Source organism: Phasianus colchicus, chromosome 17, assembly GCF_987193195.1.
Source record: "Phasianus colchicus chromosome 17, bPhaCol1.hap1.1, whole genome shotgun sequence".
NCBI lineage: Eukaryota > Metazoa > Chordata > Aves > Galliformes > Phasianidae > Phasianus > Phasianus colchicus.
The window spans coordinates 8,108,746-8,132,787 of record NC_143452.1 but is presented as its reverse complement, the minus strand read 5'-3'; the positions used below and the strand labels follow the sequence as shown (position 1 = coordinate 8,132,787).

Sequence of the window (24,042 nt, the reverse complement as noted above, 5' to 3'; positions counted from 1 at the left end):
GGATGATGTCACTGATGTTAATGAATCACCGCTGTGGTCGAGCAGGATGAGATCCATCTCTGTGCTGCTGCAGTTTCTCACCGGGCACCAGGAGAGCCACTGTTTGCCCTGCACAGCCCTACCCACACTGCCCAGAAAGCAGGAGAGGCAGCTCACAGCAAACGTGCTAAAAGCCCCAATTCACATTTCATGGGGGCCTTCCTCTCTTGCAAGCACAGGTACACCTGGAGGAGCAGACGGGCTGCACATGGCCCTGTGTCCCTCTGCAGCTCAGGGCTGTCATTTATCCCTTTCCCACCAGCCCTGCATAGTGGCACGGACATCTCCCTGTCCCTGCACTGTGCAGCTCCCTCATGTGCTTTGCTTTAGCTCAGGTTCCTCCTGCTACTCCTCCAGCTGCCTCATGTTTGTCTATAGAGCAGATTCAGCAGTGGCATGCTGATTTGTTCTGTTTCTCATCTACTACGTAAAAGTGAAGCAATAAGGGAGGAGGAGAAGAAAGGGAGTTGGTGACACTGGAAGAGAAGTGGTGTTTGCTCAGGTGAAAAGAAAAAAGAAAAAAAAAAAGGAAAATGAGTTAAAATGTTTTAGCAGCCTTTATTTCCAGAACATTTGGAGAACAAACCCCATGCCTTGTTCCTCTCCCCTGCAGGCTGCAGTGTGACTGCCAGCACAACACCTGCGGCGGGTCCTGTGACCGCTGCTGCCCTGGCTTCAACCAGTTCCCGTGGAAACCTGCCACTGCCGACAGTGCCAACGAATGCCAGCGTAAGTCAGGCTTGGGTTTGGCCACCTTCTTGCCAGCTGTTTCACTGAGCACAGGCTGACCACACTTGAAATTGCAGTGCAATGAAGTCTTTCACCTGAGCGGCGTGCAGAGTGGTGCGCAGTGCTGGGTGACGTGCAGCTCATTGGCACAGCTGCAGCACAGCTTACACGGTGGTTAATTTTGTTTAGTCGAGGCTCGCCCTCAGATCTGTACAGGGCTATGATTCTAATCACGTTTCGGTTCCTCCTGCGTGTCCAAGGGTTCACACAGGCGAGTCCCATTGCTCAATTCTGTCTCCAAGATGAATTGCACTTGGGTCTGTTTACATACAGGACATCTTTATTTGTCCGGAGAAACCTTTGGTAAATGCCGACGCAGGAATTTGTGCCGCTGTGGGAGTGCAGAGCACAGAGCATAGCTGCACTGCACCATCTCAGAAAGGCAGGGCAGCACGGCAGGGCTGGGTCCTACTGCTGTACAGGCAGCACCCCCACCATGTGCTGGAGCTCACAGGTGGGATAAAAGAAGCAAAAATGTTGCCCTCTAAACCAGACTATTGGAGGCCCCAAAGCTGGGTAATTTCTCTTTCTCGTCTCTACATGCCTGCACATACTTTTGTCCTGGTTTTGTGCTTGCTATGCTTTTTTTTCAGTTTTAAACACAGCCTTGTGGCAGAGCTGTTTCTTCTGTGCTTTCGGGCTCCAAAGCTTCCCCCAGATGCATTCAGGCTACCTTCCTCATTGAAACATAACCCATTTGATATCAAACCCACCAGGAGGAGTTAGTATCTTGAGATCCAGGACCCCCATAGGCTGGTGACTTAACTAAAGCCTGTGTTTTCAGCTTGCAATTGCAATGGCCATGCCTACGACTGCTACTACGACCCAGAGGTGGATCGTCACAAAGCCAGCAAAAGTCGCGAGGACAAATATGAAGGAGGAGGTGTTTGCATTGACTGTCAGGTAGGACAGTGCTGGAAAAGGCTGCCGGAGATCCTTGTGATGGTTTCTGCAGTCACACCTGGAGTTCAGCTTCACTGGAAGCTCTGTGCCCCTGCCCTCTGTTATCATAATTAGGGTCTCTCCCTGGAAATTTGGTCTGTTTGCCATAGGTGAAAGGAGTATAATCTGGTAATAAGAAGAGCACACCTGGGCAGTAACATTTTAGCTGTACCATCTTGCTGGAAAAAGCTCATCACTCCCATTCTCCTAGCCCGAAGCTGTCTGCACGTTTTACCAACTGAAGCAAGTAGAATGGGCTTGAGATCAGATAGGAATCTGGAACTCGAGCTGGAGTTACGCAAGGACACAGAGTTTACACAGGAAACGCTTTGCTTTCAAATCAGTGTATGGAATTTTGATCAGATTTAGGTCTTCTGTGTGCTCCCAAGTCGCTCCCTCTGGACCCTGTTAGGAAATCTGACAGATGAGCATGAACCCTTTCCTGCAAGCAGAGGAACTGATGCCCCTCTCACCCTCTGTCTTTCAGCACCACACCACTGGCGTGAACTGTGAGAGATGTATCCCAGGATACTACCGCTCCCCTGACCACCCAATCGATTCTCCATACATTTGCTATCGTGAGTGTGATTTCCTCTGCAGTTTAGACACCTTCCTGTGCTTGGTGACCCTGGGATGGGTGTCTATGATCTCCAGGCAGCAGTGGGTTATGTCTGTCCCAATGAGGAGCCCAGCTTGGTCTGGTGGCTGTCACTGCTGGCGTTCTACCCTACATCCTTCTCCTGAGCTTTCCAGTGCCACTGCTGCCTCTCCAGGGGATCTGGGGACTCCTGCAACAGCAGGCCAGGGTTGTGCTGCTTTCCATGGGACTGCACAGTGTGACAGGGACAGTGGTAGCAATTCCTCTGAGTCAGACTCGTTCTGAAGAGGCAAAATCACACTTCTTATTTTTGGAGAGAATTTGCAGAATTTGTGGAACCTGTTCTGGAAACTGTGTTGTAGCAGTGCCCCTGTTGTGCTTGTGATGACCACTGCTGTCCCCTGTGTAGGCTGCAACTGCAAGTCTGACTTCACTGATGGCACTTGTGAGGACCTCACTGGCCGCTGTTACTGCAAACCCAATTACACTGGGGAGCACTGCGATGCCTGTGCTGAGGGGTACCTGGACTTCCCCCACTGCTACCGTAAGTACAGCAAGCAAGTCCAGGACCTCTTAGACTCAACATGTGTAGGAACGGTCAGGGCCCTGTTTGGGACTACTCTCTCTCTTTATCCTGTGCCACATTGGCACTCCTGTCCAGAAGTGGTTCCCACAGATGTGAATGGGACTCGGCTTGGTGTGAGTTTAGATGGAACCAGAGGGTCAGTGGGAACTTCCCATTTGTCTAACGTTTCATCTCCCACTTTCTGTGCAGGAGGGAAAAAGACATCATTCAGGAGCCTGGGTTAAGAGTGGCTGTAATTGATTTTTGGTGTGGTGACCTGTGTAATGTCTCTTTCACACAGCTGTTCCAGCCTTTACTTATAACGATACTGGAGAACAAGTGCTCCCTGCAGGACAGATAATAAGTAAGCGCTGCAATTTTTCTTGTCTTTGGCAATCATCCTGCTATTATCTTGCCCTCTAAAGCAAGATCAGGTCTTCAGCTTACAGAGCTGTAGGTTGTAAGAGACAAGCCTGACACACAGTGGTTCTGAGAAAGGAGGCAGCTGAGGGCTAAAGGAAAGTGAGCTTTATGATCCCATTATTGTAATAGGGAAACTCAGAGCATGACTGTGTGTTTTCTTCTGAGGTTCAAACCATGAAGGAATATCCTTTCGGCCTCCCTATAAGCAATACCCTAATATCATGGAGGGGCTGTGGCTGAGGTGGAATTCAAGTGTTCTCCCTGATCTCAGCCTTTGGGTTTTGATACAGACCTGTCCTGCCATGCATGCTGTGCGCTGTCTGTAGGCTGGAAGGCACAGTGGGTCTGTGCTGACAGCTCCTCTGCACAAAGCCATGGGCAGCACTGCTGCAAGTGTCTGGGAAGCGTGTGCAGACAGCTGCTTACTCCACGTTGCTTTCTCTGTTGTTTGCAATTCTCAGCCATGCCCGATCCACCTTCCTCTTCTCTGACAGTCACCTCTCTCGCCTGATCTCTTCCTTTGTCCTTTTTCTTCTCTTTTCCCACTGTGTCTTCCCCTGTCTCATGCTCCCCACTGTGCTGCAGATAACCTTTTCCTTCCTGCTGATACTCTAAGCTCTGTATCTTCCAGGCAGGTTTTTCTTTCCTGAGCTGGAATTTCTCACTTCCCTTCTCATTTCCCTGCTTCCCCCTCCCTCTGCTTGCTGAACAAGTTTTGCTCTTCCCACCCTCAGCCCATCACCCATGCTGTTGCTGAGTTGGATGAGGGCCCTAACAGGGAGAAGGACTTGGATTCAGCAGGGAAAGAGCCAAAGCCCCACTTGGTAGCTGAAATCCGTGGTAATTTGTGCACAGCACTTTTGCAGTGCTGCACCAAATCAGCCCTGAGTGAACTGTGCAGCGTTTATCTGCTCTGTACATTGCCCTGCTGCCAGACCAGCACCTTGCACACTGTGTGATGCTGAGATTTCCCAGCCATCCTGTGACCCCACGAGCCAGCCGTCCTGCTCACCTAAGCAGGCTTTGGTTAAAACATTTGCATCTGATACGAAGGTTATTAGGGGAAAACCTTGTGAGCTGTTGTCTTGCATTGCATCCCCTCCTCTGTCCTTATGGACCTCTGCCAAGCAACAGAGGTCTCATCTTTTGTCATCTTCATGTTGCCTGTTGCGTGTCCCTCCTGCAGACTGTGACTGCTATGCCGGTGGGACAGAAGGCAATGCCTGCCGCAAGGACCCTCGCGTGGGGATGTGCGTGTGCAAACCCAACTTCCAGGGGACACACTGTGACCAGTGCACTCCAGGCTACTATGGACCCCTCTGCCAGCGTGAGTGACTCAGGGTTAGCAGCCCCACGCCTTCCCCTGCTCACCTCCCTGCTTCTTCCCACCCTCCACTCACTCTGCAGAAAGGAATTCTCCAGCCTCACTTCCAAGTGACAAATTCCCAGGACTTTTGCTGGTATTTTCCACCCAGCCGTGACCCTCTAGTGTCCTCCCAGCCCTGGGGGGCTGTTGAGAAATTCCATATGGATATGAGCTCTGGACTGGGCATATTTGCTGTCAGCTCTGTCCCCTGTGGTTTCTCCAGTTTCCAGCCCAAAGGAAGCAACAGTTTGGTTCCTTTTTCTTGGGAGGGGAAAACACTAAGAAACTGTTTATTAACTATTGCCCTTTTTGCTTTCCAGCCTGCCAGTGCTCTGGCCCGGGTCAGTACGATGGCACCTGTGACAGTGAGACAGGACAGTGCCTGTGTCGAACAGGATTTGAAGGGCAGTTGTGTGATCAGTGCGCTCCTGGCTACTTCAACTACCCCCTGTGCCAGTGTGAGTGTCTGTGCTTCTCAGAGCTGGGTGGGTTCCATGAATGGACCAGTGTGCAGCAGATCCTCTAAGACAATCTCTGCCTTGCTTACAGATGCTTTACTGGAGAAAAGATGATCAAAGATGAGCACAAGACAAGGGTGGCACAGTGGTAGTCAGTGTGAGAACAGCAGTGTGCCTTTGCCAGCTGTAGGGTAGATATCATAGCAAAGCCAGTGTCTTCTGGTAGGATTTTGGAGGAAAACTAGAAAGTGGTTGTGTGGGCATTTTGGACGACATGGGAAAATGGGCAGAGATCAACAACTTGAATGCTTATGTGGCCATTTGAGAGCCTCAGAAAAAGCTCTGTTGTGCCACAAGTGTTGCTCCTGGAAATCAGAAGATATTTTCCCTCTGTTGCAGTGTGTGGCTGCAGTGCTGTTGGGACACTGCCGGGAGGCTGCGACTCCTCCGGGAGATGCTTCTGCAGGGCTGAGTTCACAGGGCCACGATGTGAGCAGTGCAGCTCTGGGCACCATTCCTACCCCCACTGCTATGGTAAGAACAGCAGCAGCAAAGGGATGGGAATGGCTTCGTGACAGGGTGCTCTGACTCCCCAAAACATCTGTCAGGGGAGCTGTTTGCTCCAACTGAAGGAGAGCAAGCTGGGGCTGTTCTGGCAAAGCAGCTGAGGACCACATCTGGTGGTTTACTTGTGAAGATGTGCAGCTGAATGCGGAACAGAGAAGCCCACCCAGCTCCCTGCTCAAAGTGCATCAGCTATAAAAATTGCTTGAGTGTGCCTCAAGTTTGGGTTATTCACATGGGACATTTTAATGAGCATTAGCACTCAGTTCCTGCTGATCTGTCACGTTCCCCAAAACATGCCTTTCTTTGAAGAATGTTGATGCTTCTCAAAATCACCCATGTGATTTGCAGTAAGAATTTGGCGGGCTTGTTCTGGAGGTTATGGATCATGCCAAAGCCTGGAGGAAGAGCAGTTGTTATAGTTACTTCCTCATCACAACCCAGCTGTGACCAAATGTCCCAGCTTACACCTCCTTGTCCCTTTTTAGTCCATGGGTCTCCAACCTTTTGGCTTGCCTGGGCTGCACTGTGTGCAGAGCAATTGTATGTGACCATATATAAAACATATAACATAGTTAATGTACATAAGTAGCAATTTTTTTTAATAAAATATATATTTCTAATTAAAACATTAAAAAAGAGGGCAACACAAGCATTAAACTGATGGATTGGACGCATGCTTTTGTGCATTAACTTGCTAAAGGAGCATTGAATAGACTGTAAAAAAAAAATTACCATTTGTTAGGGGCATCTTCCTGGTATGGCTGTGACTCTAGGTGAAGGTATTCCCCATCTCTCTGCGGAATTAAGAAATGAACTCATTTTTTATATAAATAACTAATCCCTGTGGGACTGACTGACAATTCAGACCAGCAGTGCTTGGCCATGGTTCAGGTGTTTCATCAGAGTCCTGCTCTTCCAGCTTGCTCCTGCGATTCCCGGGGTGCTGTGGACAACAACTGCAGCCCAGCTGGCCAGTGCCGATGCCATGTGAATTTTGCAGGGCACACCTGCAGCCAGTGTGCCCTGGGCTTCTATGGGTACCCCAGCTGCACACGTGAGTAACCACCCTTGTGAGAGGATCTTAGGGGAGGAAAGGGAATAGCTGCAGTTACTGGCTTAGTAATGATTTCCCTTTCTGTAATGCAGCTCCAAGGGTTATATATGAATATAACCGGCTCTTGCAGCAGGAATCAATTCTCTTGTGCACAGCTCACCTGGCTCTCTCATCTGATAGGCATGCTATGTAATGAGGAAACATCTCTAAGGAATGTTTCCCCAGAGGCTGTGCAGTTTTGTCTCTCCAAGCTTGTTGTCACTAACAGCAGGAGCTCAGGTCTGTTTGGTTGGTTGGAAGTAAAATTCAGTCTGGATATATGGCCTCTGAAACAGACCTACAGATAATGGATAGGTTCAGACTCCCTCTCTGACAGATCAGAATTTGGGGTTTCATGTCAGCTCCAAATTCAAGGAAAGAGCTTTCCAGTGACTTCCCTGGGCACTGCATCACTCCTGCTGGTGCCAGGGCTGAATTCTGGTTACTCTGAATGGCCCTCTCCAGCTCTTGGCAGTATCCCTGTCTCCCTCCTGTTGGCAGCCTGACTGGAAGCCAGATGTATTCTTATGTCTCCCAGCAAGAATGATGGGCTCCTTGCTCATTAAAAAATAATCTGTGATACCATTTCCCTGAAGCTACGAAAGAGCATCGTCACCCTCTTGCACCATACTAAATGTAGATGCCTGAGCTGCAGCCAGCTGGCAGAGCACTCCTTGCAACTGCTGATGCCGGCAATATGCCTTTGAAGAGGCTGAAGGCATGGCTGAAGTAGTCTCATAGGAATTCAGTAGTCTTTTTTTTTTTTCTTTCCTAAAGTGGTATCCAGATTGCAGGGGAGTAGAGGAATCATGGCAAGGAAAGAAGAGGAAAACCTGGCTTTTAAAAAATCTGTTGTTTAATTAACAGTGCTTTGCTGTACCCACATCCCCCTTGGCATCAGAGCAGAGAATTGAGAAGTGCTGGCTGTGCCAGGAGGGCAGGGGCAGCTCCCCAGCAGATTGCTGACCTTTCATGTGATATGGCAGCAGGATAGCTGTGTGGTTTACAGGAGACACGTTGGGCAGGAAGCACAGAGCCATCACTCTGCCCTTGCCCCCAGCAGAGCCATGGCTCAGAGCCATCCTCTGCTGCAGACCTGCTGCCCACATGCATCATAGCTGAGTATTGCTCCTTGGGGCCTGGGTGCAAATGAGCTTTTGCAGATCTGTCGTTGCTTGCTGATCTTTTTGGAATGAGATCACACATTCCCCTTTTCTTTAACCAAAACTTCTCCCCCCACCACTGAAAGACACATAGATGTACATGAATGGCTCTGATAAAAAATGTGAAAACATTGTTTTTCTTAACAATGTGTTTTTGTTTTGTTTTAACTAGATGAAAGAATGAGTGCATTTGTTATTTATAACCTGTTTTTGACTACTTCAGTGATGGTGAAGGTCAGGCAGACAAAAGAGTTTGCTGGAGGGAGGCCTTGAATGCAGGAGTCTCTGTGCCCTGCAAGCCCAGCAGTTCCTCTCCCCTCTTTTGCAGCCTGCCAGTGCTCCAGGGAGGGCTCTCTGCACAGCACGTGTGACCAGGAGACAGGGCAGTGCAGCTGCCGGCCCAAAGTGACGGGGCTGCGCTGTGACAGCTGCGTGCCAGGCGCCTATGGATTTCCACACTGTGAAGGTAGTAGCTCCTTTCTCCTCCTGGGGCAGGGACCCTGGGGTCCTGGACATGGTGTGGTGCTGGTAAATGGGATGTCGTTCCCTAACGGCTCTGTCAGTGAAGAAATGACTGCTTTGAGGAGCAATCAGGATGTGAGTTCTCTCTTTATAAATCCTTCCTTGTGCCTCTCTTTTCTAGTGGGCTCCTGTAACCCAGCTGGATTAGTGACTTCAGATCCCTCGCTGGCCCCAGTGAGTATCATCAGATGAACCTGCCCAACCTCTGCAGGCCAATTTATTTATATATTTATTTATTTTGCATGATCCCTCTTTTCCTCACTTGGGCCAAATCATTCCTAAAGCACAGTTCTAGAAGCAGCCATTACTCACTCTAGGGTAGCAGACACTATGTTCAGCCACTGTTATGTAGATTCTCACCTGCTCTTTTCTCCTCCATTTCTCCAGGGCTCCTGTGCATGTCGGGCATATGTTGAAGGCCCAGCTTGTGACAGATGCAAGCCCTTGTACTGGAACCTGACTCCAGATAACCCTTATGGCTGCACAAGTAAGGAAGTGGCAAATGCACAACCCCAGAAAGTCCTTTCCACGCTGTAATGGTACAAGATTCAAACCCACGTCAGTGGGGACCACCACTGTTGGATGGAAGTGATATCTTTCCTTCCTTCTTACCATGAGATATGTCAATGCTGGAAGTATCTGGGACACGTCTTGGAGAAGGGAAAGCTAGAGCCCAGAGCATTTTGCTTGGGGTGGAACAGAGAGCTTGTCAATGAGCGGTCACATTCTTGGCCTTCCCTGAAGACCTTGCACACTTTAACTTTCATGGCCCGATGTGAAGAAAAGTCAAAGGTCTTTGACAGTTGTATCTGCAATGATAACTGTCCAAAATGAAAAGTGAGCCCTTGTGCAATGCTACCTTCTACTTGACCAGCTCCCAGGTCCTATTATCCCAGCCAGTGTCCTCTGGTATGGTGGGTAATAATCACCCATCAGGCTTTTTCTCAGGTGCTGAATGCTCTTCAGACTTTCTTGTTCATCTCCCCCTCTCCAGGCTGCAAGTGTGAGACCAAGGGCACCATCAGTGGAATTGCAGAGTGTCAGCAGGTGGGTTTGCTCTTCTCTGCCTCCAGGCACATCTGAAAGTCTGCTGTCTTGAGTGTGTTTCAGCTCTCTCTCCCAGCAGCTGCTGGAGACTCCCATCCTGACGCTGAACTCTCAAAGGTCACACCACAATCTGTGCTTGCATGACAACGTGGGATTAAGACCTGTCATAAATTAGGCACCTAAATATTTCTGGGTCTGGCCCAGGATGCCTGGATTTTTGTTTGCCTGAATTTTTGGGCAGTTGCACTTATCTGGCCCTTATCTGGCCCACCCACACACAGGAAGCATGAAACTCACAATGTTCCTCCAGCACCTCTGACTAGAACCCACATAGCTCAGCCATGAGGAGCAATGAGAGGGAATCAGCTCCCATCCCTGCTCTCTCCTAGGGCAATGGGCAGTGTTTCTGCAAACCGAACACCTGTGGCCAGTTCTGCTCAGCGTGCAAAGATGGCTACTTCAGTATGGAGAACGCAAATTACTTTGGCTGCCAAGGTGAGTTCCCTTCTGACATGTCAGGTGAAGGAGGGGGGCACACGGGCTGGCCCTGGAGCAATTGTCTGCATACGTCAGCAGGCTACGATTGGTAGCCTGGGAGAAAAGGAGAAGATGTCCCACCTCTTTCTTTTCAGCATACTGTGACCTAGAAAGTGTGCTGGATCTTACTGGGTATCTGGAGACCCAAATTCATGCTTTTTACCACTGGTGGACAAAGATCCTTAAGGCTGAGGGATGGGAGCCCGGTGGTCGTGTCCTCGCAGCTGTCCCTTCCTCCTGTTGGGAGCAGGTGGACACGGACACATGGGGTTGGCTGCTCTCCATCATGACCATGGGAAGAGGGGAAGGAGGAGATCCGGCCGCTGTCGGCTGGCCCACACCGTCCCGGAAGGGTTGGGAAGAGGGAACAAGGCCGCTGCGATGCGGTGCCTGGCTGTGAGGGCTTGCAGACCTTGTTCCTCCCGCAGCCGTTGGATATCTGCAAATAGCTCAGCGCTGAGGTGGAAGAGGAGCTGATCCAAGCGGGGCCGGGGCCAATATGAAAACGGATACAATGGAATAAAAATAGTGGCCCCGGCCTCCCCACCCGCTGGGGTGCGCCTTTGATTAGGGACCAGGAGCTCGTTAGCGTGGCGGGAATGTAAACAGGCACTTCCTGCCCACAGGCTGCCGCTGCGATGTCGGTGGGTCGCTGGGGCCGTCCTGCGAGGAGCGGAGCGGAGCCTGCCGCTGCCGGCAGAACACGCGTGGGCCCACCTGCACTCAGTAAGCTGCACCTCGGGACCCTGCCTCGTGCCCATCCCTTGGGGCTGGTGTGTCCTGCATGGGGACCTGGATGGCAGCCACGTGTTGGCTGAGGTGTCCTGCCTGAAGTGAAGGCGTGAAGCGTCTGAAACTGGCAACTCAAAAGGCGAAAGGGGCTGGGGGGTGAGCTGGGTGAACCCAGAGCCTTTCCCACCGGATAAAAGTAATGGTGCTCCTTCTTTTCCCCAGGCCCGTGCGGGATCATTATTTCCCTGACCTTCACCACCTGAAATTTGAGCTGGAGGAAGGCACCACGCCGGCTGGCCGGGCTGTGCGCTTTGGCTACAACCCGCTGGAGTTCGAGGGCTTCAGCTGGCGAGGATATGCACAGATGTCCTCCATCCAGGTACGCTGGGTGGCTCTGTCCCAGCCCAGCTCCCCTTGGGGAGGATGCAGCCAGCAGAAAGCCGATGCGTTTTCGGCACACATCTGTTACCCCAAGCGCCTCTCAGAGCCACGTGACAGCCAGCATAAACAGCACAGTGTATATATAGCCTGTTTGTGGAGATATTTCCTGTAGTTCTGGGGATGGCGTAGACTGATGAGGGGAAAGATCCTAAACTGGGAGTCCCCTGACATCCTAATCCTTTTAGACAGAGGTGGTCGCTTGGTGATTGCTTACAGAGATGTCTATAAACACTGTCTTGGGGTTTCCTTGTGGCTATTTCCTCTGACTCTGCTTTTTCTTGCAATGTTCCGCATAACCTTCTACCCTATTCCAAAAATAAAGCAGATTCTTTGCTGCCATATTCAGCTTAGACCTCAGCTTCAGCTCTTGCTGATAGATGGTTTGCCATAAGTATGATTTACACTAACCTGGAATTGTCTAAGCCCCGGAGATTAAGCTGTTTCATCTCTTGACTCTCTTATTTCTCATTGGATTCTTCTTCTGCATGGCACCTGCTGAAGTTTCACCTGTGTGTGTTGTGTTTGGGATGGGGTGCAGGGCAATCGTTCTCCTACGGTCTTGTCCCATTTAAGGTTCCTTATTCTGGTGTGTGTACTTTCAGTTTTCTTTGCTTTTTTTTCACACTTAAGTGAAATAACAGAGAGGCCAGAAGTGTTGACTCTTTTCGATTGAATTTGTACTTAGGAGCTAGGCAGCAAACTTTGTAGGTTCCCTTGAGAAAACTCTAGCCTTAAAGTTTAAGAATGATGCTCATGCTCAAGCTCTTGGCTTTGTTTTGCATCCAATGTTGGCACCGTGATAGAAATAGGCCTTGTTAGAAGGGCAAGCTCATGGCTTTCTGCTGGCAGTTCTGTCCTGTAGTTTGCATTCTACAGGGTCTTTCCAGTTTGCTCTCCTGTAGGTGTATATCTGCAGCTCCCAGGAACACAACCGTCCTTAGGAGTCTCCCCAGGCATGCCTCCTGCTTTCCACCATAAGCAGAGGGGTATTCAAGCAGGTGTTTAGATCTCTTTAAAATGAGTAGGACCTAAAGCATCTGTTTAAATTAGGACTTCCCAAGCAGTATCCAGATAGGTGGAGGACTGATGCACACTCAATGGCACATTTCCTTGGCGGTTCTTAGCCTTGCAGTTTCCTGGGGATGAGGAGTGAACTCCATTTGCAGTCTTCTCTGTAGGCGTCTTATTAGAGATGTGCAAGCGCAAGAGCAGTGGCTTCAGCATTTGCTACCTGCTAGCTGGTTATGTCACAAAGCCCAAAAACATTATGTGGATAAGAAAAGCAAGGATTTCTGAAAACCTCTCCTCTGACTTGGCATGTGTACCAGGCTAGCTGAACAACCCTGCTGTGCCAGAGAAGCTTCCAGACGTGGTCAGAGGCTTCCCACTCCTTTCCACTGTCAGCTTGCGTGCTCTGCAGGCAGCCCTGGAGGGGATGTCATCGTGAGGTGCCCGTGCTGGGGCTGTAGGGCCAGGGTGCTTGTCTTCTCCTTGCGCTGTGGCATGTCGCTTTGGGAGCAGTGAGCCAAGCGGCTGCGCTTGGGCTGGTGGCTGTCAGCGGTGGAGGTAATTGAAGGTGTGCTCTGCTTCTCTCCCCTTTCTCTCTCCCACCAGCCCAAGGTAGTGGTGACTCTCAATGTGACCTCCCCCGACCTCTTCCGCCTCGTCTTCCGCTACGTCAGCCGGGGGTCCGCCAGTGTTGAAGGGAGGGTCTCGGTCGTTGAGGAAGGAAAGTTTAATATTTGTGGCAACTGTAAGTGCATTTTTCACTTCTAGACTAACTCAGAGCATCCCATGCTGCGACACTGCTCCTCTGCCCCTTCTCCTGTCTGAGGTGTGACTGTCCCAGGTGTGCCCATCCTGAGCGTGCCCATCCCAGGCGGCTGGCCAGTGCTGTGCCATGGGATGGTGGGGAGGGGGAAGAGAGGCAGGCAGGCAGGCAGGTAGGCAGGTGGGTGAGGCTCCCCTGCAGAGCAGGTGAGAGGCCAGGAGCTGGCCTCCCAGTGACGTGTGCCCCATGTGCTTTTTTGCTTTTTGCAGAATAAAATCAGAGTCACTGTAAACGTGAAGGAGGCAGAGCTCTATCTGTTCCATGTCATCCTGAGGTATATTAATTCAGGAGGGGCCACTGTATATGGCAAAATTACAGCTTATCAGCCACGAAGGAGAGGTAAGGATCCCAGTCTGCTCTGCTCCCCTGCACCATCGCCACCTCCTCCCCATTCCAGGCAACTATCTTCATCATCCTTTCCAGAAGACGCTTCCATATGACTTTACCTGTTAGATCTGCCCTTCCAACTCAAAGGCTGATTTGAGCCTATAGCCTCCTTTATTTAACACAGCATTAGAAAGCTGGTCTCCAGTTGTGAAGCTACTCATTGAGGACTGTTATCAGTCAGACTGTTGTTGGATAAGGCTGTTGTACAACTAGATACAGTCTCTCCAGCAAGGGGCAGAGACACCCCAGAGCCCCAGGCAGAACTGAACTGAGTTTCCACAAAACCAGAATCTGCCCAGTGCTGACAATGGGATCCAAACTTTGGCAGCTGGACATAGTCTTGGCAGTCTTGGCAGCTACTCTAATGTGTGCAAGCTTGTCCTTGCTTTGTTCATCTCCTAAAACAGGCTGCTGGCATCACAGGCTTTGGAAGTGACTTGAAATTGCATGTTATACAGGCAGTGCACTCCAATGATTAGCTTCTTACCAAGACACAAGCTGCTGAAGAGGAAGAAGGGCCACTAAAAGGTGGCTGAACAAGCCTAGAGACATCAGTTATTTTGGGAATCAGTGTGAGCAGAACTGTGTGGGTACAGACCTGAAGCCATGCAAGTACCTTAGGGCACAGCTGGCTGATTGATTTTGCCTCTTGTCAACTGTACAGCCACATTATCCTGCTGTACTTGTACAGTATGAGGTTACTGACATCAGCAAATTAATTTATCTGTATGTGAAGTTCTGTCCTCTTTCTTGAGTTGACATAGAAGATGTTTTACCTTTGATCTGATATACAAGTTTGAAATGCCAAGATACTATTTTTCTTTTTTTCTTTTTTCTTTTTTCTTTTTTTTTGAGGGGAAAAATAGCTGGTAATTTTAAGGCCAACCATATTACACAGCAGAAAGCCAAGAGAAGCATGAATGAAGCTCATGCTTGAGGATCCCACTGAAGGTCAGGAAGTATTTGAACTTTCCTGTCCAGCAGCAGAGCTTATTTGCTCCATGATGTGCTTTTCTCCTTGCTCAGAAGCAGCGTTTGGTTTTTTTTTAGTGTTGAAAGGCAAACTGCTGGACTGCTACACCAGCAAAGGGATCCAGGAAAGCAGCTTCCTTCATAGACCAAATTGGCCTGAGAAATGTTGGGCCACCTTCTGCTTGAGTGGAATGGACAAATGGTAAAAGACAAGCAGCCTGAAAAGAAGACAAAAGGTCATATTTGACCATTTAATCTCTCTCTGTTTGAAGAAGATGAGCAAGATGTGGCTTGTGAAAAGGGAAGCCTTTTCCAAGCATATGGTCTACTGGCCAGTTCTTCCCACTCCGCCTCCACAACCCATCTGAGTTTGAGTTGTGTAATCTCTCAGAGGAGTCCTCTCAAAGTTCAGCTCATCAAGAAATCTGCCCCGTGACCTATTCAGGGAAGTCTCTTCATTCCTCACATCCTCACCTTTGCTTCCCATCTGTGAAAGTGAGAGTTTGGCCCCAGCTGAAGGCAGGCTGTTGCAGATCTAGCACAACGAGAAGAGGCTGACTCATCCCAGCAGCAGCAAAAGCCCTTGCTTTAGCTTCTGACCCTCTGCAATTTGCCTTGATGTCCATGTACCATACCAAGACAGCGTGTGGCATTCTCCACTTTTTCATGTCATCTGCTCCCCATGCAGCCATACTCAGTGAATCCCTCTTAACCATGTGCTTAAAAACCCTCCTGAAGCTGCTGGGCAGGCAGTCTTCTTCTAGGTGCTCTGCTGTTTTTTCATTCAAAGTTAATGAATAGAATGGTTACAGAAATGTGTCAGCTAAGCCAAGGAGCTATTCAGCTGCACTCCTGTCAGTTAAAATCATTATCTAAATCTCAGTCTATGGCAGACAAGAAGGACAGGAGCACAGACTGGGAGTCTGCAAGTTTGTGAGAAGATGGTTAACTTCCCTGTGGACTTGGGATCAGAATATTCCTAAGGAAAAATGTATCTGGGCAATTCTTTTCTTCTGTCTCAGAATTAATTCTTCACAAATGAGTTCCTTCTCTAGCAGGAAGAATGCTCTTTGGCATGGAATACTCTGCGCTTTGCAGTCCAGGTATGCAGAGCACACTGTGAGAGCTGTGGATTAGCTTAAGGATTACAGAGATTTTAACATTTTTTTCCTGTTAAGCTACTGAGTAGATTCAGAGCAGATGTCTCTATTATGGGTCAGTGTGGGATTGTGGTGCATCTTACAGCAGCACCAAGAGAGCAGCAGCCCAGGGCTCCCTGCTGCACTACAGAGCTGCTCTCCTGAGCGCAGCCTCTAATTTGCAGCCCCAGACTTTCTATCCCCTTCCCAGTGCCTTCACAGCCTCTTGTCCCTCCCACTCCAGGTACAGAGCAGAGCAAGCAGATTGTCTTTGCTCCCAGCACGGAGCCAGCCTTTGTCACTGTCCCCCAGAACAGCTTTGGGGAGCCCTTCGTACTCAACCCCAACACCTGGTCTCTGATTGTCGAAGCAGAGGGTGTGCTGCTGGTAAGGACCAGCCCTTGTCTTCCATCTACCACGAGGAGCTTCAGCAGCTCTACGGGGACAAGTGTCCCACATGGAACTAACTCTCCTTTTTTTCTGCCTAGGACTATCTGGTCTTGCTACCCAGCTCATACTATGAAGCTCCAGTACTGCAGCTGAAGGTCACGGATCCATGTACATACCAGCCAGCCCCAGAACAAGCCACCCAGAAGTAAGAATCTCTGTATTTTTGTGCCATGTGGGACTCAGCTCTTCTTGGCCTGGTGTTAAGAAAAATATACAGTGTACATCTGATGAGGGTCTGGATGCAGTAAAACCATTTTGTGGAGTGCTTGCCATGGTTGATAAAGTCTGCTGAGCCTGCACTGGCTTAGAAATCCAATGCACAGGTTGCCTCATCCATGGCACAATCAGTGTTCTTACAGGCCCTGGAGATCTAACACAGTAAGACCATAGCCCTTTCCTATGCTAGGATGCATTCCCAGTGTTGTATACATTAGTCAGTAGTGCTGGAAAATGGCTACAAGTTAGTGCTTGCTGGACTACTTTAAATGAATGGGCAGAGTCTGGTCAGTGCTTAAAGCATCTCAGTGCATCTGCTTGTGCTGCCCAGGACCCCTCTGTCCATGCTGGTAGGGAGGCTGGGTGGGTTCTGGACATCACCCATTCCCTCCACTGTAGCAGCACTCCCCAGTGTAAAGCACGCTGCAAGGGGAGAAGTTTTTTGTTCTGACTGTTCTTGTTGGTCCTATAACCATGTCTTGCACCACATTACCAGAGATGCTTTTTTGGGCAGGGCATGCATTTCCTTGGCTCTTACAACTGTTATGTAACAAAAGCTCTTTTCAAATTCTTATGCTTTTAGTTGCCTCTTGTATAAGTACCTGTCTCTGGATGGCTTCCCTGCAGTGGCAGGGGTGGGTGCAGTGTGCAGGCTGGACAACAGGTTACCCAGAGGCTGTCCCACGGAGCAGCTCACCCCTTCCCATCCCTGGATGGCGATGTGCAGTGGCAATGATGTGAGTAGCACTTCTGCTTCATCCTTTGCATGGTGGCAGTCATTTCTGCACTGTCTGGTGCTTTGCATACATCTGGGCAGGTTATCAAAAGGATGTTGCACCCAAGTGTACCTCAGTTGCTCCATCAGTGTTGGGGCTGTGTGCTTGCATGCCCTGTTGCTCAAGACAAAAAGCAGTGTCTTGCATGCAAACAGCTTACAAAGACTTGTGTGGTACGTGGTAAGGGCTGTCACATCATCCTCTTAGTCCCCTACAACCCTGGCTTGTACCCCCAGAGTGTTCTCTGAGAGCCTACAGCATGCAGGTAACAGAGGTGAAGACACTCTGCAGACAGCTGAGCATGGGCACAAACCTCAAAGTGTAAAGTTGGAACAAATCACCCCAAGCAAAAAAGTAGCATGTGCTTCTGAGTATGGCTTGTTCTGCCCTGATTCATTCAGCAGCAGTTGTGTGCAGAGGGACAAGGGGAGATTGATTTGAGGACCAGAGCTGTGAATACCTTTTAATTCATGATCACTTGGAATGCCACAAATGAGTGCCATTGTGTGCCTTTTCCCGTGAGGGATGCAAACAGCAGTGGGGTGCAAACTCCAGTGTTTGCTGCAGAGGATTTGTAACACAAGCATCACATGTACTCGCTATGGGAGGTGGGACAGGACCCCCTCCTCCAGCTGTGTCTCTGTTCTCCAGGTGGAAGTCCAGCTGTCGCTGCCTATTGCCCAACCTGGAAAATATGTGTTGGTGGTGGAGTATGCCAACCCCAATGCTTTGCATCCAGTGGGTGTTGCCATCAGCTCACCGCAGTTAGCCATGCAGCAGGCCATGTTCACCTTCTACCCGTGTGCCTACAGGTATGGTGAGCTCTGAGAGAGTAAGTCCAGTCCTCCTGTGACCTGGCTAGGGCGGACTTCCTTGGTTGATCTTTTTCTGCCTTATGGCATAAGCAAAGCAATGCTGCAGTATTGTATATCTAAGTTGCATGTGTCCAAACTCATTCTAACTGCATATGGATTTTACTGACAGGCTGTCCCTGGGAACTGCGTGGCATCCCTGCCACATTATTGTGCCTGTAATACCTCTGTCAAGTGGCCTATTGCTCCTATTTGTAACTGGGTACATTGATAGGGGCCCTGGTTTGGGGAATGGCCTACAGGCAGATTTGTTGGAGCCGCTGGTGAAGGTCAAACCATGCCCCTTACTATAGAAGTGTCTGACTTCAGGCTGCAAACCGTGCAATGGGCAACAAATGTCTGAGGTGTCCTTGGGAAACCTGCCAGAAAAGGCATCAAAAGATTTACAGGGACTTTGTCTAAATGCCTCCAGGACATATAGCTGGCAAGACAAGAAATGTGTCATGACCCTGCTCAAGGCTGGGCTCAAAATCTGTTTTTGTCTCACAGTTTCCTTTGTCGAGGGGTTGCTGTGGATTCCCAGAGCAGATTGGCAACTTTTGAACTTACCTCAGAGGCCACGATTCGGTTCATTGCTGACCTGGCTGACTTCTTCCTGGTGAGGCTCCCTGTTCACAGGTTGCAAGAAGGAGAGGTGGGAGCAATACCTGACTGGCAGAAGGGCTTTTTGGCTCTGGTTGGGCTGGATGCTAGATCTCCATCTATGTCATGTACAGTCGAAGGTGGAGAGAGTGTACAGCAGCATGTTTTGAAATAGATCACAGGACTTGGATTTGGGAGAAGATGCTGACAGGAAGCTGCTCTTTGCAGGAGCTGTGCAGCAACATGACAGTACTTCTTCCCACTTTACCTGGAGACATTCATGGTTGCTTAGATGGAGATAGAAGTGGAGCTCCTAAACACCTTAGGGCTTGTACCAGGGAAGAAGGGGCAGGATATAGGAGTGGCCTGCTATGTGTTAGCTAGTGTCTGATGAGGGGATGTTTGGTGCTCTGATGGTGGACTCAGAAGTCGCTGTAGGCTCCCAGAGGCTGTTGTGTAACCGGGTGTCTCCTTTCCATGCATGGCAGCACAAAGTGTACCTTGTTCCTGCTGAGCAGTTCACCATGGAGTTCGTCGAGCCGAAGGTGCATTGCATCAGTGTCCATGGCATGTTCTCATCCAATAGGTAAGAGAGTCTGAAAACCCTCAGGATTTTAGTGAATGTGGCTGTAACTCAGAAGAATTGCTTGCCACATTTCCCTCAACTTTGCAGCCTCTTAAGTTTTTGACCTAGCTAAAAGAAATCAGTGGCATAGGAGGCTGAATGTACCTTGTCCTCATCCACCAAGCAGGCAGTGCTGGAGCAAGGGCTGGAAGCCAGGCGGCTGAACCTGTCCCTGGGCTCCACACTGCCTCCTGTGGCAGGTACTGAGTTGTCGCCATGAATAAGCTTGCTTTCTTGTACTTGCTTGCATGAAGCAAGAGGTACTTGCTGTATTCTTGACATATATGTATAATATGTGCACAGGAATTAGCCTTTGCAAGGTTTCTGTCCTTACTGCTAAGCCTGTGTCAAAGAGCTGCAGGTCCCAGTGAGAAGCTCTTCCTCATCAGTCATGCTTCATCATCTGCCATGAATTACAGGTTGTGCTTTTCCTGCCAGGATCCCCAAAGCCTCTCTCTTTACATCCCACTGTCTCCTTTTGCAGCAGCTCCTGCATTCCCTCAAGATTCCTAAAGCTTTCCCAGTCGGTCGTTTTGGAGGGGGCCCAGGCTCTGCCTCTTGCCCCTGATGTCCCCCTGGCTCAGGCTGTCCATGTTGCTCCAGCTGGAGTCCCACTGGAGCCTGCACCTCGGCCTCCCACAGCAATGGACTCCACCACAGAGCTCATCCTCCTGCAGCCATCACAGGTAGCAGCATCAACGTGGGGTGGGCTGGATTTTTCCTTCTTTCTTCTGTAGCTTTACCAATTTAGCAATTAGTAGTTTTGGAATTTAACCAGGACTTTAACCTTGTCCCTGAAGCTGTAATTTCCATGGGTTCCTATGTCTTACCTCCATTCTACCCTACTTGGTTCTCTGGGCTCCCAGGAGCAGCTTTGCAGGTGGTACCATTAAGGGGGAAGAGTGGTGAGCTGGGAGGTGGATTCACCAAAAGTCTGACTGATATGAAACAGTTGGGTAACTGGGGCAGAAATCACAGATGTGTTTTTTTTGACTCTGTTCCTGTGTTTGGGGCCAGGCTGCTGTTGTGTTTAACAGCCGGATTCAGAACTTGGGGCGCTACGCTTTTGTTCTGCACTACTACCAACCCAACCATCCCACCTTCCCCGTGGAAGTGTTGATCAGCGGTGGGCGCATCTGGCAAGGTGAGATGAGCAAGGCTCCAAGAAAAGCTGCTAGTGGGCAGAAGCCCTCAAAGAGGGGTCCCAGAAAGTTTTTCATGCCAAAAGCTAGTGGTGGGTTCTCCAAGGATTGCAAATGTGAAGAAAGACTGACTTATCTCTTCGAAGGGAAATGCGGGACCAATAGATATGTTGTTTTTTCAGGTCAGGCCAATGCTACTTTCTGCCCACATGGCTATGGGTGCCGGAGCTTGGTAGTTGCTGAGGACCAGATTGTCCTGGATGTTACTGACAATGATCTGATGGTGGTTGTTCGAGTGCCAGAGGGCAAACAGCTGTGGCTGGTGAGCATTTCTCTGGGCATCTCCTGGGGCATGCTGGACCAGGCTCCAGCCACACGGCTCCAGCAGTGCTGGTCTTTGGGGTCCTTGGGGATTTCTGTGACTGTGTCACCATAAGAACATTTCCCATCCTCACTCAGTTCTGAACCAGCTTAGAAAGGTGCAGTCTTCAGCATTAGAGTTGTAGAACTGAGGGCAGGATCCACAGAAGCAGGACCTGTATATGACAGTTATCCTTCGCTGTGTGGTTTTGACACCAAAACAAGGCAGAAACCTTGGGCAGCAGGGCTGCACTGACCAACATCTGGGTAAATAGCTGAAAGGCAGAACAGGAACGTCTTCATGTCTGGGAGTTTAAGATGACATCAGGTGCCTGCTCTGTGTTGAAGCACAGCCAGTGCTCCCCTTTTAGGGTATTCTGCCAGTGCATTTGAGTCACTCCTCATGTGGAGCATTAGAGCAGAGGGAGCCTTATGAATAGATCACACCAGAGAGTTGGCTCCCACTCTTTCCAGTACTCAGGCACCTTTGTGTGTTATATTATGTCCCGAGGGGTGAGCTGATGAGAAATTAAAGGTGTAATTGGACTTTCAAGTGAGCTCCTTTTGTATTGCATCCGTCAGCTCAGCTAAAGAGCCTGGCTCACCCATCTTGTCCTCTGCAGGATTACATCCTCGTGGTGCCAGAGGACAGCTACAGCTCTCAGTACCTGCAGGAGGAACCCCTGGACAAGTCCTATGACTTCATCAGCAGCTGCGGCATTAACAGCTTCTATATCAAGTGAGGCACTTGGCTTTGGATGGCTGCTGTGTTGTATGGGGGTTGCACACTCCTCAGGGAGCAAAAAGATGTTTCCTTTGCAGGGATCTTGGGGAGGTCTCTGTTTAATTCTTTCCTTATGTAGTGACCAAACCTGAGGGTGTTTGGGGATGCTCTCCATCCCACCAATTTAGCACATGTTGATAGAAGAAATCCTGCTGGATTTCGGGGGTTTTGGGGAGGCTGCATGATGATTCCTCCTATCTTCCTCTGCAGTCCCAGCACATCGTCGAGGTTTTGCCGTGACTCCGCCATCTCGCTGTCCCTCTTCTACAACAATGGGGCACAGCCCTGCCAGTGCCACGAGGCTGGAGCACGGGGCAGCCAGTGTGAGCCCTTTGGTGGGCAGTGTCCCTGCAAGTCCAATGTCATCGGGCGAGAGTGCTCCCGCTGTGCCACCGGCTACTGGGGCTTCCCCAACTGCAGGCGTAAGTTGTGCTGTCTCCTGCCCGGCTTTGTGCAGCACTGACTGCTTGGCCTCTTTTGGGGCAAAGACAGAATTAGAAACAGTTGCATTTTCTAGCCTTGAAACTGCTTCAGGAAAGCAGCCCAGCTCTCCGCAGAGCTGCTGAGCTCTGCCTCCATTGCCCTGTGTCTTCCTTGGGCTGCGTGGCTCTTGCTTTTCCAAACACAACTCCTTTTTGTCTCTTGCAGCCTGTGACTGTGGGACACGTCTCTGCGATGAGGTGACGGGGCAGTGCATCTGCCCTCCTCACACCCTGAAGCCAGAATGTGTTGTCTGTGAGCCCCAGACCTTCGGTTGCCATCCCCTCATCGGCTGTGAGGACTGCAATTGCTCTCAGCCTGGAGTGCAGGAGCTGACAGAGCTTGGCTGTGACGTGGACAGCGGGCAGTGCAAGTGAGGAAGCCCTATCCCTGTGCAGGGCACAGCTGGCAGTATCTCTGGTTGCTGCTGGGGTGATCAGAAACACTGGAAGGGTGCAGGGAGGAAACGTGCAGGATAGGGAAATCTTTGTCAGCACCATGTGCCTCCCAGCACGGATGAAACTTTGCAAATGCAGCAGCATAAAGCATAGGTTTCTAATGCTGCATCTTTTGCATCCCACCCAGGTGCAAGCCCAATATAATTGGGCGACGGTGTGACCTCTGTGCCCCTGGCTACTACCAGTACCCCAGCTGTCGGCGGTGTGACTGCCATCCTGATGGCACTGAAGCGAGCGTATGTGACCCAGTGACGGGGCAGTGTCACTGCAAGGTCAGTCCTCCAGTTCCTTCATGCATTTGTGCTTGGCTCAAGTGTCCTTGCTCTGGCTGTACAGCTGGTTTAGCCTTGGGGCTGTGGGTGTTTGATTCCTGCTGGGTTGTACGATTCAGAACACCCTGACAGCCTTCTCCCCATCTTTCCTGGCTGCCAGGGCTCACTCACCAGGCTGTCTGCGGGCAGTCAGGCAGCCTGAACTCTGAGCCCTGTTGTCAGGGAATGATGCAGGTGAAGCTGTCAACCCACTTACTCCTGCCCTTCTGTGAGTAACTCAAACTGCTGCTCAGCTGCCTTATCCTACTGCTTTGCAGGGCTTACAAGCTTAGTTCAAGTAAATTCAATGTTTGCTGGGTGGTGTGCTAGCAAACCTGTTTGGGAACTGCTTAATTGTCTTTCAGTGTCACAATGATGAACCTCATTGGGCTTGATCACTCCTAGAGCCATCTCTGCCCTCTGCTAAGACCCAGCAAGGAGCCTCTGACACTACTGAGCTTTGCATATCTTCCAGGAAAATGTGGAGGGCCCGAGGTGTGACCAGTGCCGCCTGGGGACATTTTCTTTGGATGCCAGCAACCCCAAGGGGTGCACCAAGTGTTTCTGCTTTGGTGCCACCAATCGCTGCCGCAGTGCTGTGAAGTACCGAGCTGAGGTGAGGGACCAGCAGAGCGGCTGTGCTGCTGTCTTGGGTCTTCATTGTACACTTGTCTTGCTGGAAGAGAAGGTGTGAGGAGTGTTATTCTTGTCCTGCTATGCCCATCTCCCATTTTCAGCCCCTTTTCCTGGTCTCTGGAGTCTCATAGGGTGGAAAGTCATAGATGGCATTTGGGGATCATGTCAGGCAAGGGTGGTGCTCGGTTTTCCAGTGGCTTCATCAGGATGTGTGTGAGGTTGTGACCCTGTTGGCATCTTTTCAGCCACACTGAGAATTGCTCTTCTAAGCATCAGCATCCAAATGCCTTCCATAGCTCCTCCAGGGCACAAGGGGAGAAACATGTATGCTTGATCTTCCCCTACAGTTCATTGACATGAATGGCTGGCTCTTGATGAGCAGTGATCGCCAGGAGGTGCCAACAACCCTGAGCCTGCGGGAGCAGCTCCTCCATGCTGATCTGAGGAACCTCCTGGATGCCTATCAGGAGCTCTACTGGGTTGCACCTAGCTCCTACCTTGGGGACCAGGTAAGAGCACAGTGGCAGCTGGACCGGCAGTCCCGCACATCCCTGACCCCACTCTCTGGTTGAGCATGGACAGCTCTGACTCACGTTGCAGGTAGCAGCTGATGCAACTTGGCTCTTCCTTAGGTTTCTTCCTATGGTGGCTACCTGCGCTACGAGCTTCACTCTGACCCACGGAGGGGTGATGTCTTCATTCCCATGGAGTCCCGTCCGGATGTGATCCTGAAGGTGCA

The 24,042-nt window shown here is 50.3% G+C and overlaps 1 protein-coding gene across 4 annotated transcripts in view; it reads left to right on the top strand.

The window, feature by feature from the left end:
• LAMA5 (laminin subunit alpha 5) overlaps positions 1–24,042 on the top strand; it is a 78,953-nt gene that overhangs the window by 38,618 nt on the left and 16,293 nt on the right. For 2 of the 4 annotated variants that reach the window (XM_031590086.2, XM_090152134.1), the window contains exons 7-39: positions 653–768; positions 1,613–1,731; positions 2,258–2,348; positions 2,778–2,912; positions 3,235–3,297; positions 4,543–4,683; positions 5,043–5,180; positions 5,580–5,714; positions 6,667–6,801; positions 8,332–8,469; positions 8,647–8,699; positions 8,913–9,012; positions 9,520–9,572; positions 9,962–10,067; positions 10,736–10,835; positions 11,064–11,220; positions 12,897–13,035; positions 15,856–15,998; positions 16,100–16,206; positions 16,861–17,014; positions 17,705–17,865; positions 18,415–18,523; positions 18,996–19,093; positions 19,617–19,818; positions 20,150–20,276; positions 20,457–20,596; positions 21,258–21,373; positions 21,629–21,840; positions 22,067–22,271; positions 22,484–22,628; positions 23,143–23,283; positions 23,651–23,812; positions 23,936–24,037. In XM_031590086.2, coding sequence (XP_031445946.2) covers positions 653–768; positions 1,613–1,731; positions 2,258–2,348; positions 2,778–2,912; positions 3,235–3,297; positions 4,543–4,683; positions 5,043–5,180; positions 5,580–5,714; positions 6,667–6,801; positions 8,332–8,469; positions 8,647–8,699; positions 8,913–9,012; positions 9,520–9,572; positions 9,962–10,067; positions 10,736–10,835; positions 11,064–11,220; positions 12,897–13,035; positions 15,856–15,998; positions 16,100–16,206; positions 16,861–17,014; positions 17,705–17,865; positions 18,415–18,523; positions 18,996–19,093; positions 19,617–19,818; positions 20,150–20,276; positions 20,457–20,596; positions 21,258–21,373; positions 21,629–21,840; positions 22,067–22,271; positions 22,484–22,628; positions 23,143–23,283; positions 23,651–23,812; positions 23,936–24,037 — 4,243 coding nt within the window. Of the gene's footprint in view, positions 1–652; positions 769–1,612; positions 1,732–2,257; positions 2,349–2,777; positions 2,913–3,234; positions 3,298–4,542; positions 4,684–5,042; positions 5,181–5,579; positions 5,715–6,666; positions 6,802–8,331; positions 8,470–8,646; positions 8,700–8,912; positions 9,013–9,519; positions 9,573–9,961; positions 10,068–10,735; positions 10,836–11,063; positions 11,221–12,896; positions 13,036–13,322; positions 13,453–15,855; positions 15,999–16,099; positions 16,207–16,860; positions 17,015–17,704; positions 17,866–18,414; positions 18,524–18,995; positions 19,094–19,616; positions 19,819–20,149; positions 20,277–20,456; positions 20,597–21,257; positions 21,374–21,628; positions 21,841–22,066; positions 22,272–22,483; positions 22,629–23,142; positions 23,284–23,650; positions 23,813–23,935; positions 24,038–24,042 lie in introns of all 4 variants that reach the window. The other 2 variants (XM_031590102.2, XM_031590094.2) reach the window with 2 other exon arrangements.